The 12013-nt window shown below is 45.5% G+C and overlaps 1 protein-coding gene across 1 annotated transcript in view; it reads left to right on the top strand.

Annotated features, from left to right (window-relative positions):
* Positions 1-729: 729 nt before the first annotated feature.
* The window catches only part of PARP10 (poly(ADP-ribose) polymerase family member 10), a 30192-nt gene continuing 18908 nt past the window's right edge, over positions 730-12013 (top strand). The window contains exons 1-5 of the mRNA XM_075261742.1: positions 730-822; positions 3486-3637; positions 7894-8133; positions 8211-8444; positions 8569-9056. Of these exons, the coding sequence (XP_075117843.1) occupies positions 3487-3637; positions 7894-8133; positions 8211-8444; positions 8569-9056 (1113 nt within the window). The 5' untranslated portion in view covers positions 730-822; position 3486. The remainder of the gene's footprint in view (positions 823-3485; positions 3638-7893; positions 8134-8210; positions 8445-8568; positions 9057-12013) is intronic.

Below are 12013 nucleotides of genomic sequence, written 5' to 3'. Positions count from 1 at the left end.
ACCAAACCAAAAACACCAACAGATGATAACCAAGGCCGAAATAAAGGCGACCACAGAGGCAAACAGAGAGCGGTACATTGAAGAATGGAGAAACCAAATAAATAACTCCAAGAAACTCACCAATGTGTACCAATCCCTACAAAGGGACTACACCATGGCCACCTACCTGGAGAGAATACGCCACCCCAAGCACAGACAGACCCTGAGCCAGTACAGACTGAGCGCCCACAACCTAGAGATAGAGACGGGGCGATACAGGCAGACGTACAAGCCACGGGAGAAGAGACTGTGCCAGCACTGTGACCAGGGGGTCCTAGAAGACCAGACCCACTTCCTGCTACACTGCACCAAATACTCAGCTATGAGGGCCGTCTACTACCAAAGACTCTCTGCCCACATCCCAGACTGGGAGAAGAGGAAACTCTACATCCTACTGGGAGAAGAAGAGGCCACTGTGGAGATCACTGCCCAATACGTGTCCAGCTGTCACCAAACCAGAGGAAGATGAGACTCCATGGACTGTTATACCCCAAACCACCCACCCCCACCCACCCCCACCACACACACACACACACACACACACTTTACTAGCTTTGGCAATGCCAAATATCTATTCGGACGTGCTAATAAAGCTTATTTGATTTGATACTCCGGCCCCTCCCCGCTGCCTGTGGGCCCCTCCTAGTAATGTGACTGCTGTACCCGGGCCCCTCCCCGCCCTCCTATCACGTTCCTACTTTCGTTTCTCTCCTGTGACTTCTCTTCCTGGTATTTTATCAGACATTAACTCCACGATTACTGAGAGAAGCAGAAGAAACCCCGGTAATACTGGCAGGGGGCTTGTTGTGGGGTCTCTGTATGTGATATATTATGGGGGGGGCTTGTTGTGGGGTCTCTGTATGTGATATATTATGGGGGGGCTTGTTGTGGGGTCTCTGTATGTGATATATTATGGGGGGCTTGTTGTGGGGTCTCTGTATGTGATATATTATGGGGGGCTTGTTGTGGGGTCTCTGTATGTGATATATTATGGGGGGGGCTTGTTGTGGGGTCTCTGTATGTGATATATTATGGGGGGGGCTTGTTGTGGGGTCTCTGTATGTGATATATTATGGGGGGGGCTTGTTGTGGGGTCTCTGTATGTGATATATTATGGGGGGGCTTGTTGTGGGGTCTCTGTATGTGATATATTATGGGGGGCTTGTTGTGGGGTCTCTGTATGTGATATATTATGGGGGGCTTGTTGTGGGGTCTCTGTATGTGATATATTATGGGGGGCTTGTTGTGGGGTCTCTGTATGTGATATATTATGGGGGGGCTTGTTGTGGGGTCTCTGTATGTGATATATTATGGGGGGGGCTTGTTGTGGGGTCTCTGTATGTGATATATTATGGGGGGGCTTGTTGTGGGGTCTCTGTATGTGATATATTATGGGGGGGCTTGTTGTGGGGTCTCTGTATGTGATATATTATGGGGGGGGCTTGTTGTGGGGTCTCTGTATGTGATATATTATGGGGGGCTTGTGGGGTCTCTGTATGTGATATATTATGGGGGGGCTTGTTGTGGGGTCTCTGTATGTGATATATTATGGGGGGGCTTGTTGTGGGGTCTCTGTATGTGATATATTATGGGGGGCTTGTGGGGTCTCTGTATGTGATATATTATGGGGGGGCTTGTTGTGGGGTCTCTGTATGTGATATATTATGGGGGGGGCTTGTTGTGGGGTCTCTGTATGTGATATATTATGGGGGGGGGCTTGTTGTGGGGTCTCTGTATGTGATATATTATGGGGGGGGCTTGTTGTGGGGTCTCTGTATGTGATATATTATGGGGGGGGCTTGTTGTGGGGTCTCTGTATGTGATATATTATGGGGGGGGGTTGTGGGGTCTCTGTATGTGATATATTATGGGGGGCTTGTTGTGGGGTCTCTGTATGTGATATATTATGGGGGGGGCTTGTTGTGGGGTCTCTGTATGTGATATATTATGGGGGGGGGGCTTGTTGTGGGGTCTCTGTATGTGATATATTATGGGGGGCTTGTTGTGGGGTCTCTGTATGTGATATATTATGGGGGGGCTTGTTGTGGGGTCTCTGTATGTGATATATTATGGGGGGGGGCTTGTTGTGGGGTCTCTGTATGTGATATATTATGGGGGGCTTGTGGGGTCTCTGTATGTGATATATTATGGGGGGGCTTGTTGTGGGGTCTCTGTATGTGATATATTATGGGGGGGGGCTTGTTGTGGGGTCTCTGTATGTGATATATTATGGGGGGCTTGTGGGGTCTCTGTATGTGATATATTATGGGGGGGCTTGTTGTGGGGTCTCTGTATGTGATATATTATGGGGGGGGCTTGTTGTGGGGTCTCTGTATGTGATATATTATGGGGGGGCTTGTTGTGGGGTCTCTGTATGTGATATATTATGGGGGGGGCTTGTTGTGGGGTCTCTGTATGTGATATATTATGGGGGGGGGCTTGTTGTGGGGTCTCTGTATGTGATATATTATGGGGGGGGCTTGTTGTGGGGTCTCTGTATGTGATATATTATGGGGGGGGGGCTTGTTGTGGGGTCTCTGTATGTGATATATTATGGGGGGCTTGTGGGGTCTCTGTATGTGATATATTATGGGGGGGCTTGTTGTGGGGTCTCTGTATGTGATATATTATGGGGGGGCTTGTTGTGGGGTCTCTGTATGTGATATATTATGGGGGGGGCTTGTTGTGGGGTCTCTGTATGTGATATATTATGGGGGGGGGCTTGTTGTGGGGTCTCTGTATGTGATATATTATGGGGGGGGGCTTGTTGTGGGGTCTCTGTATGTGATATATTATGGGGGGGGGCTTGTTGTGGGGTCTCTGTATGTGATATATTATGGGGGGGGCTTGTTGTGGGGTCTCTGTATGTGATATATTATGGGGGGCTTGTGGGGTCTCTGTATGTGATATATTATGGGGGGGCTTGTTGTGGGGTCTCTGTATGTGATATATTATGGGGGGGCTTGTTGTGGGGTCTCTGTATGTGATATATTATGGGGGGGGCTTGTTGTGGGGTCTCTGTATGTGATATATTATGGGGGGGGGCTTGTTGTGGGGTCTCTGTATGTGATATATTATGGGGGGGGGCTTGTTGTGGGGTCTCTGTATGTGATATATTATGGGGGGGGGCTTGTTGTGGGGTCTCTGTATGTGATATATTATGGGGGGGGCTTGTTGTGGGGTCTCTGTATGTGATATATTATGGGGGGCTTGTGGGGTCTCTGTATGTGATATATTATGGGGGGGGGCTTGTTGTGGGGTCTCTGTATGTGATATATTATGGGGGGGGGCTTGTTGTGGGGTCTCTGTATGTGATATATTATGGGGGGGGCTTGTTGTGGGGTCTCTGTATGTGATATATTATGGGGGGCTTGTGGGGTCTCTGTATGTGATATATTATGGGGGGCTTGTTGTGGGGTCTCTGTACATGATGTCGTCTCTTTCAGGATGGAGTTGGAGGTCCTCGGCCTGACGGATGATGTTGATACGGACTTCCTGATCCTGTACTTAGAGAGTGATCGTCTCTCTGGGGGGGGTCCGGTCTCCTCGTACATCCGCAATGGATCTCAGGCGATGGTCACATTTGAGAACCTTTCTGGTAAGTGGGGGAGGGGCTCTCGGGGTTTGGTGTGTTATGCCCCCCCTTCATCCTTCTGGATTCCTCTAACCATCACTGTACGGAGTTGTAATACTGAGGGTTGTAGTCCGCTATGTATGGGGTATAGTGGGGCTGTGTTATGGTCCTGTTGGGGGTTGTAGTCCGCTATGTATGGGGTATAGTGGGGTTGTGTTATGGTCCTGTTGGGGGTTGTAGTCCGCTATGTATGGGGTATAGTGGGGTTGTGTTATGGTCCTGTTGGGGGTTGTAGTCCGCTATGTATGGGGTATAGTGGGGTTGTGTTATGGTCCGGTTGGGGGTTGTAGTCCGCTATGTATGGGGTATAGTGGGGTTGTGTTATGGTCTGGTTGGGGGTTGTAGTCTGCTATGTATGGGGTATAGTGGGGTTGTGTTATGGTCCTGTTGGGGGTTGTAGTCCGCTATGTATGGGGTATAGTGGGGTTGTGTTATGGTCCTGTTGGGGGTTGTAGTCCGCTATGTATGGGGTATAGTGGGGCTGTGTTATGGTCCTGTTGGGGGTTGTAGTCCGCTATGTATGGGGTATAGTGGGGTTGTGTTATGGTCCTGTTGGGGGTTGTAGTCCGCTATGTATGGGGTATAGTGGGGTTGTGTTATGGTCCGGTTGGGGGTTGTAGTCCGCTATGTATGGGGTATAGTGGGGTTGTGTTATGGTCCTGTTGGGGGTTGTAGTCCGCTATGTATGGGGTATAGTGGGGTTGTGTTATGGTCCTGTTGGGAGTTGTAGTCCGCTATGTATGGGGTATAGTGGGGTTGTGTTATGGTCCTGTTGGGGGTTGTAGTCCGCTATGTATGGGGTATAGTGGGGTTGTGTTATGGTCCTGTTGGGGGTTGTAGTCCGCTATGTATGGGGTATAGTGGGGTTGTGTTATGGTTCGGTTGGGGGTTGTAGTCCGCTATGTATGGGGTATAGTGGGGTTGTGTTATGGTCCTGTTGGGGGTTGTAGTCCGCTATGTATGGGGTATAGTGGGGTTGTGTTATGGTCCTGTTGGGGGTTGTAGTCCGCTATGTATGGGGTATAGTGGGGTTGTGTTATGGTCCTGTTGGGGGTTGTAGTCCGCTATGTATGGGGTATAGTGGGGTTGTGTTATGGTCCTGTTGGGGGTTGTAGTCCGCTATGTATGGGGTATAGTGGGGCTGTGTTATGGTCCTGTTGGGGGTTGTAGTCCGCTATGTATGGGGTATAGTGGGGTTGTGTTATGGTCCGGTTGGGGGTTGTAGTCCGCTATGTATGGGGTATAGTGGGGTTGTGTTATGGTCCTGTTGGGGGTTGTAGTCCGCTATGTATGGGGTATAGTGGGGTTGTGTTATGGTTCGGTTGGGGGTTGTAGTCCGCTATGTATGGGGTATAGTGGGGTTGTGTTATGGTCCGGTTGGGGGTTGTAGTCCGCTATGTATGGGGTATAGTGGGGTTGTGTTATGGTCCTGTTGGGGGTTGTAGTCCGCTATGTATGGGGTATAGTGGGGTTGTGTTATGGTCCTGTTGGGGGTTGTAGTCCGCTATGTATGGGGTATAGTGGGGTTGTGTTATGGTCCTGTTGGGAGTTGTAGTCCGCTATGTATGGGGTATAGTGGGGTTGTGTTATGGTCCTGTTGGGGGTTGTAGTCCGCTATGTATGGGGTATAGTGGGGCTGTGTTATGGTCCGGTTGGGAGTTGTAGTCAGCTATGTATGGGGTATAGTGGGGCTGTGTTATGGTCCTGTTGGGGGTTGTAGTCCGCTATGTATGGGGTATAGTGGGGTTGTGTTATGGTCCTGTTGGGGGTTGTAGTCCGCTATGTATGGGGTATAGTGGGGTTGTGTTATGGTCCTGTTGGGGGTTGTAGTCCGCTATGTATGGGGTATAGTGGGGTTGTGTTATGGTCCGGTTGGGGGTTGTAGTCCGCTATGTATGGGGTATAGTGGGGTTGTGTTATGGTCCTGTTGGGGGTTGTAGTCCGCTATGTATGGGGTATAGTGGGGTTGTGTTATGGTCCTGTTGGGGGTTGTAGTCCGCTATGTATGGGGTATAGTGGGGTTGTGTTATGGTCCTGTTGGGGGTTGTAGTCCGCTATGTATGGGGTATAGTGGGGTTGTGTTATGGTCCGGTTGGGAGTTGTAGTCCGCTATGTATGGGGTATAGTGGGGTTGTGTTATGGTCCGGTTGGGAGTTGTAGTCCGCTATGTATGGGGTATAGTGGGGTTGTGTTATGGTCCTGTTGGGGGTTGTAGTCCGCTATGTATGGGGTATAGTGGGGTTGTGTTATGGTCCGGTTGGGGGTTGTAGTCCGCTATGTATGGGGTATAGTGGGGTTGTGTTATGGTCCTGTTGGGGGTTGTAGTCCGCTATGTATGGGGTATAGTGGGGTTGTGTTATGGTCCGGTTGGGAGTTGTAGTCCGCTATGTATGGGGTATAGTGGGGTTGTGTTATGGTCCTGTTGGGGGTTGTAGTCTGCTATGTATGGGGTATAGTGGGGCTGTGTTATGGTCCTGTTGGGGGTTGTAGTCCGCTATGTATGGGGTATAGTGGGGTTGTGTTATGGTCCTGTTGGGGGTTGTAGTCCGCTATGTATGGGGTATAGTGGGGTTGTGTTATGGTCCGGTTGGGAGTTGTAGTCCGCTATGTATGGGGTATAGTGGGGTTGTGTTATGGTCCGGTTGGGGGTTGTAGTCCGCTATGTATGGGGTATAGTGGGGTTGTGTTATGGTCCGGTTGGGGGTTGTAGTCTGCTATGTATGGGGTATAGTGGGGTTGTGTTATGGTCTGGTTGGGGGTTGTAGTCAGCTATGTATGGGGTATAGTGGGGCTGTGTTATGGTCCTGTTGGGGGTTGTAGTCCGCTATGTATGGGGTATAGTGGGGTTGTGTTATGGTCCGGTTGGGGGTTGTAGTCCGCTATGTATGGGGTATAGTGGGGTTGTGTTATGGTCCGGTTGGGGGTTGTAGTCTGCTATGTATGGGGTATAGTGGGGTTGTGTTATGGTCCGGTTGGGGGTTGTAGTCCGCTATGTATGGGGTATAGTGGGGTTGTGTTATGGTCCTGTTGGGGGTTGTAGTCCGCTATGTATGGGGTATAGTGGGGTTGTGTTATGGTCCGGTTGGGGGTTGTAGTCTGCTATGTATGGGGTATAGTGGGGTTGTGTTATGGTCCGGTTGGGGGTTGTAGTCAGCTATGTATGGGGTATAGTGGGGTTGTGTTATGGTCCTGTTGGGGGTTGTAGTCCTCTATGTATGGGGTATAGTGGGGTTGTGTTATGGTCCTGTTGGGGGTTGTAGTCTGCTATGTATGGGGTATAGTGGGGTTGTGTTATGGTCCTGTTGGGGGTTGTAGTCCGCTATGTATGGGGTATAGTGGGGTTGTGTTATGGTCCTGTTGGGGGTTGTAGTCAGCTATGTATGGGGTATAGTGGGGTTGTGTTATGGTCCTGTTGGGGGTTGTAGTCCTCTATGTATGGGGTATAGTGGGGTTGTGTTATGGTCCGGTTGGGGGTTGTAGTCTGCTATGTATGGGGTATAGTGGGGTTGTGTTATGGTCTGGTTGGGGGTTGTAGTCTGCTATGTATGGGGTATAGTGGGGTTGTGTTATGGTCTGGTTGGGGGTTGTAGTCCGCTATGTATGGGGTATAGTGGGGTTGTGTTATGGTCCTGTTGGGGGTTGTAGTCCGCTATGTATGGGGTATAGTGGGGTTGTGTTATGGTCCGGTTGGGGGTTGTAGTCCGCTATGTATGGGGTATAGTGGGGTTGTGTTATGGTCCGGTTGGGGGTTGTAGTCTGCTATGTATGGGGTATAGTGGGGTTGTGTTATGGTCTGGTTGGGGGTTGTAGTCCGCTATGTATGGGGTATAGTGGGGTTGTGTTATGGTCCTGTTGGGGGTTGTAGTCTGCTATGTATGGGGTATAGTGGGGTTGTGTTATGGTCCTGTTGGGGGTTGTAGTCTGCTATATATGGGGTATAGTGGGGTTGTGTTATGGTCTGGTTGGGGGTTGTAGTCTGCTATGTATGGGGTATAGTGGGGCTGTGTTATGGTCTGGTTGGGGGTTGTAGTCCGCTATGTATGGGGTATAGTGGGGTTGTGTTATGGTCCTGTTGGGGGTTGTAGTCTGCTATGTATGGGGTATAGTGGGGTTGTGTTATGGTCCTGTTGGGGGTTGTAGTCTGCTATGTATGGGGTATAGTGGGGTTGTGTTATGGTCTGGTTGGGGGTTGTAGTCTGCTGAGATTTGCGTATTTCCAGATGCAGAGAAGGTCTTGTGTAAGGAGGAGCACCGCGTGCAGTCTGTCCCCATCCAGTTGAGGCGTCCTCCACCATGGGATCCGGGCAAGGTGGCCTTGTGTGGTCTTCACCCGGAGATTGAAGAGGATTTGCTAGAACTGTATGTGGAGAAAGTAAGCCTCCGCGATGAGTTTGTAATGGTGCGCTCTTCAGACCGGAGGTCGCTCATCATCACCTTCCATGAGCCCCTGAGTGATGAAGGTGAGTGCTGCTCGGGGGTGGGGCGGGGATTGGGGTGTAGTCTCATCTCACCCATCTAATAAGTTTTCTTTCTCTAGAATTTGCCAATTTGGAGAGAAGTGTGGAGAAGCGGCCAGTGCATGGATCATCGCCGTCTGTGCAGCGGCTCCGGCTCTGCGCCGACCTCCTGGTGGAGAACCTCGGGGGCGGAGTCTCAGCCGAGCTCCTAGAGATGTATTTTGAGAATCGGCGGAGTGGAGGTGGCAGAGTAAAGTCGCTGACCATGCTCAGGAACAATGCTGCTGCCATTGTGTCCTTCTGTGATGTCAGTGGTGAGTGACCGCCCACAAAGATGGCAGCTCATTAACCCTTTGTGTGCTGAGGGCAGCCCTTCTAGACATGTCTCTAGTGCCTGTCAGCTACACGCGGCTGTCTCATGTTTTCTGTCTATTGCAGTGGCCGCGCGAGTCCTGAGCCGGTCGCATGTCCTGCAGAACGTCCAGCTGTCTGTCTCTCCATACTTCCCTTCTGTCATGGGGTCTGCCGAGGAGGTCAGACCCCCAGAAGAAGAGCCCCAGGAGGGGGCCAGTGGCAATAAAGATATACAAAACGGGCAGCAGACGGTCATAAAAACAGAGGAGGAGGTGGAGGATCAGGACTGCCAGGAGGAGCTGCTCAAGGACCCGGTCATAGTGGAGCCATGTGAGGAGCGGGTCAGAGGCTCAGCCGTGACTGACCATGAGGAGAACACAGGTCCATGTGAAGCGGAGGTCACACAAGCAAGTCCACCGATGGTGAAGACCTGGGCCAACACTGAAGAAGCCGAGGTCCACATGGAGTCATCAGAGCTCCGATTCATCCAAGAATATCACCATGAGCTGCTGGCCGGGATGGAGCAGGTGACCATCGTCCCACTGGAGGTGCAAGACAAGTGTGGATTCAAGGTGAGCGCCAGTGGTGGTGGGAAAAGAGCCCGTCCCTGTATTATTATATTACTCCGGCTTATTATATCCACTGTATTATTATATTACTCCGGGTTATTATATCCACTGTATTATTATATTACTCCGGCTTATTATATCCACTGTATTATTACATTACTCCAGGTTATTATATCCACTGTATTATTATATTACTCCGGCTTATTATATCCACTGTATTATTATATTACTCCGGGTTATTATATCCACTGTATTATTATATTAATCCGGCTTATTATATCCACTGTATTATTATATTACTCCGGCTTATTATATCCACTGTATTATTATATTACTCCGGGTTATTATATCCACTGTATTATTATATTACTCCGGGTTATTATATCCACTGTATTATTATATTACTCCGGGTTATTATATCCACTGTATTATTATATTACTCCGGGTTATTATATCCACTGTATTATTATATTACTCCGGCTTATTATATCCACTGTATTATTATATTACTCCGGGTTATTATATCCACTGTATTATTACATTACTCCGGGTTATTATATCCACTGTATTATTATATTACTCCGGCTTATTATATCCACTGTATTATTATATTACTCCGGCTTATTATATCCACTGTATTATTATATTACTCCGGCTTATTATATCCACTGTATTATTATATTACTCCGGCTTATTATATCCACTGTATTATTATATTACTCCAGGTTATTATATCCACTGTATTATTATATTACTCCGGCTTATTATATCCACTGTATTATTATATTACTCCAGGTTATTATATCCACTGTATTATTATATTACTCCGGCTTATTATATCCACTGTATTATTATATTACTCCGGCTTATTATATCCACTGTATTATTATATTACTCCGGCTTATTATATCCACTGTATTATTATATTACTCCGGGTTATTATATGCACTGTATTATTACATTACTCCGGGTTATTATTATATCCACTGTATTATTATATTACTCCGGCTTATTATATCCACTGTATTATTACATTACTCCGGGTTGTTATTATTATATCCACTGTATTATTACATTACTCCGGGTTGTTATTATTATATCCACTGTATTATTACATTACTCCGGCTTATTATTATATCCACTGTATTATTACATTACTCTGGGTTATTATTATATCCACTGTATTATTACATTACTCCGGCTTATTATTATATCCACTGTATTATTACATTACTCCGGGTTATTATTATATGCACTGTATTATTATATTACTCCGGGTTATTATATCCACTGTATTATTACATTACTCCGGGTTATTATATCCACTGTATTATTACATTACTCCGGGTTGTTATTATTATATCCACTGTATTATTACATTACTCTGGGTTATTATTATATCCACTGTATTATTACATTACTCCGGCTTATTATTATATCCACTGTATTATTACATTACTCCGGCTTATTATTATAGCCACTGTATTATTACATTACTCCGGGTTATTATAGCCACTGTATTATTACATTACTCCGGGTTATTATATCCACTGTATTATTACATTACTCCGGGTTGTTATTATTATATCCACTGTATTATTACATTACTCTGGGTTATTATTATATCCACTGTATTATTACATTACTCCGGCTTATTATTATATCCACTGTATTATTACATTACTCCGGCTTATTATTATATCCACTGTATTATTACATTACTCCGGCTTATTATTATATCCACTGTATTATTACATTACTCCGGCTTATTATATCCACTGTATTATTACATTACTCCGGGTTGTTATTATTATATCCACTGTATTATTACATTACTCTGGGTTATTATTATATCCACTGTATTATTACATTACTCCGGCTTATTATTATATCCACTGTATTATTACATTACTCCGGCTTATTATTATATCCACTGTATTATTACATTACTCCGGCTTATTATTATATCCACTGTATTATTACATTACTCCGGCTTATTATTATATCCACTGTATTATTATATTACTCCGGGTTATTATACCCACTGTATTATTACATTACTCCGGGTTATTATTATATCCACTGTATTATTACATTACTCTGGGTTATTATTATATCCACTGTATTATTACATTACTCCGGCTTATTATATCCACTGTATTATTACATTACTCCGGCTTATTATATCCACTGTATTATTACATTACTCTGGGTTATTATTATATCCACTGTATTATTACATTACTCCGGCTTATTATTATATCCACTGTATTATTACATTACTCTGGGTTATTATTATATCCACTGTATTATTATATTACTCCGGGTTATTATACCCACTGTATTATTACATTACTCCGGGTTATTATTATATCCACTGTATTATTACATTACTCCGGCTTATTATTATATCCACTGTATTATTACATTACTCTGGGTTATTATTATATCCACTGTATTATTACATTACTCTGGGTTATTATTATATCCACTGTATTATTACATTACTCCGGCTTATTATTATATCCACTGTATTATTACATTACTCCGGCTTATTATTATATCCACTGTATTATTACATTACTCTGGGTTATTATTATATCCACTGTATTATTACATTACTCCGGCTTATTATTATATCCACTGTATTATTACATTACTCCGGCTTATTATTATATCCACTGTATTATTACATTACTCTGGGTTATTATTATATCCATTGTATTATTACATTACTCCGGGTTATTATTATATCCACTGTATTATTACATTACTCCGGCTTATTATATCCACTGTATTATTACATTACTCCGGCTTATTATTATATCCACTGTATTATTACATTACTCTGGGTTATTATTATATCCACTGTATTATTACATTACTCCGGCTTATTATTATATCCACTGTATTATTACATTACTCCGGCTTATTATTATATCCACTGTATTATTACATTA

Source organism: Leptodactylus fuscus, unplaced genomic scaffold (assembly GCF_031893055.1).
Source record: "Leptodactylus fuscus isolate aLepFus1 unplaced genomic scaffold, aLepFus1.hap2 HAP2_SCAFFOLD_338, whole genome shotgun sequence".
NCBI classification, from domain to species: Eukaryota; Metazoa; Chordata; class Amphibia; order Anura; family Leptodactylidae; genus Leptodactylus; species Leptodactylus fuscus.
The sequence above is the reverse complement of the archived record's forward strand: the minus strand, read 5'-3'. Positions and strand labels throughout refer to the sequence as shown.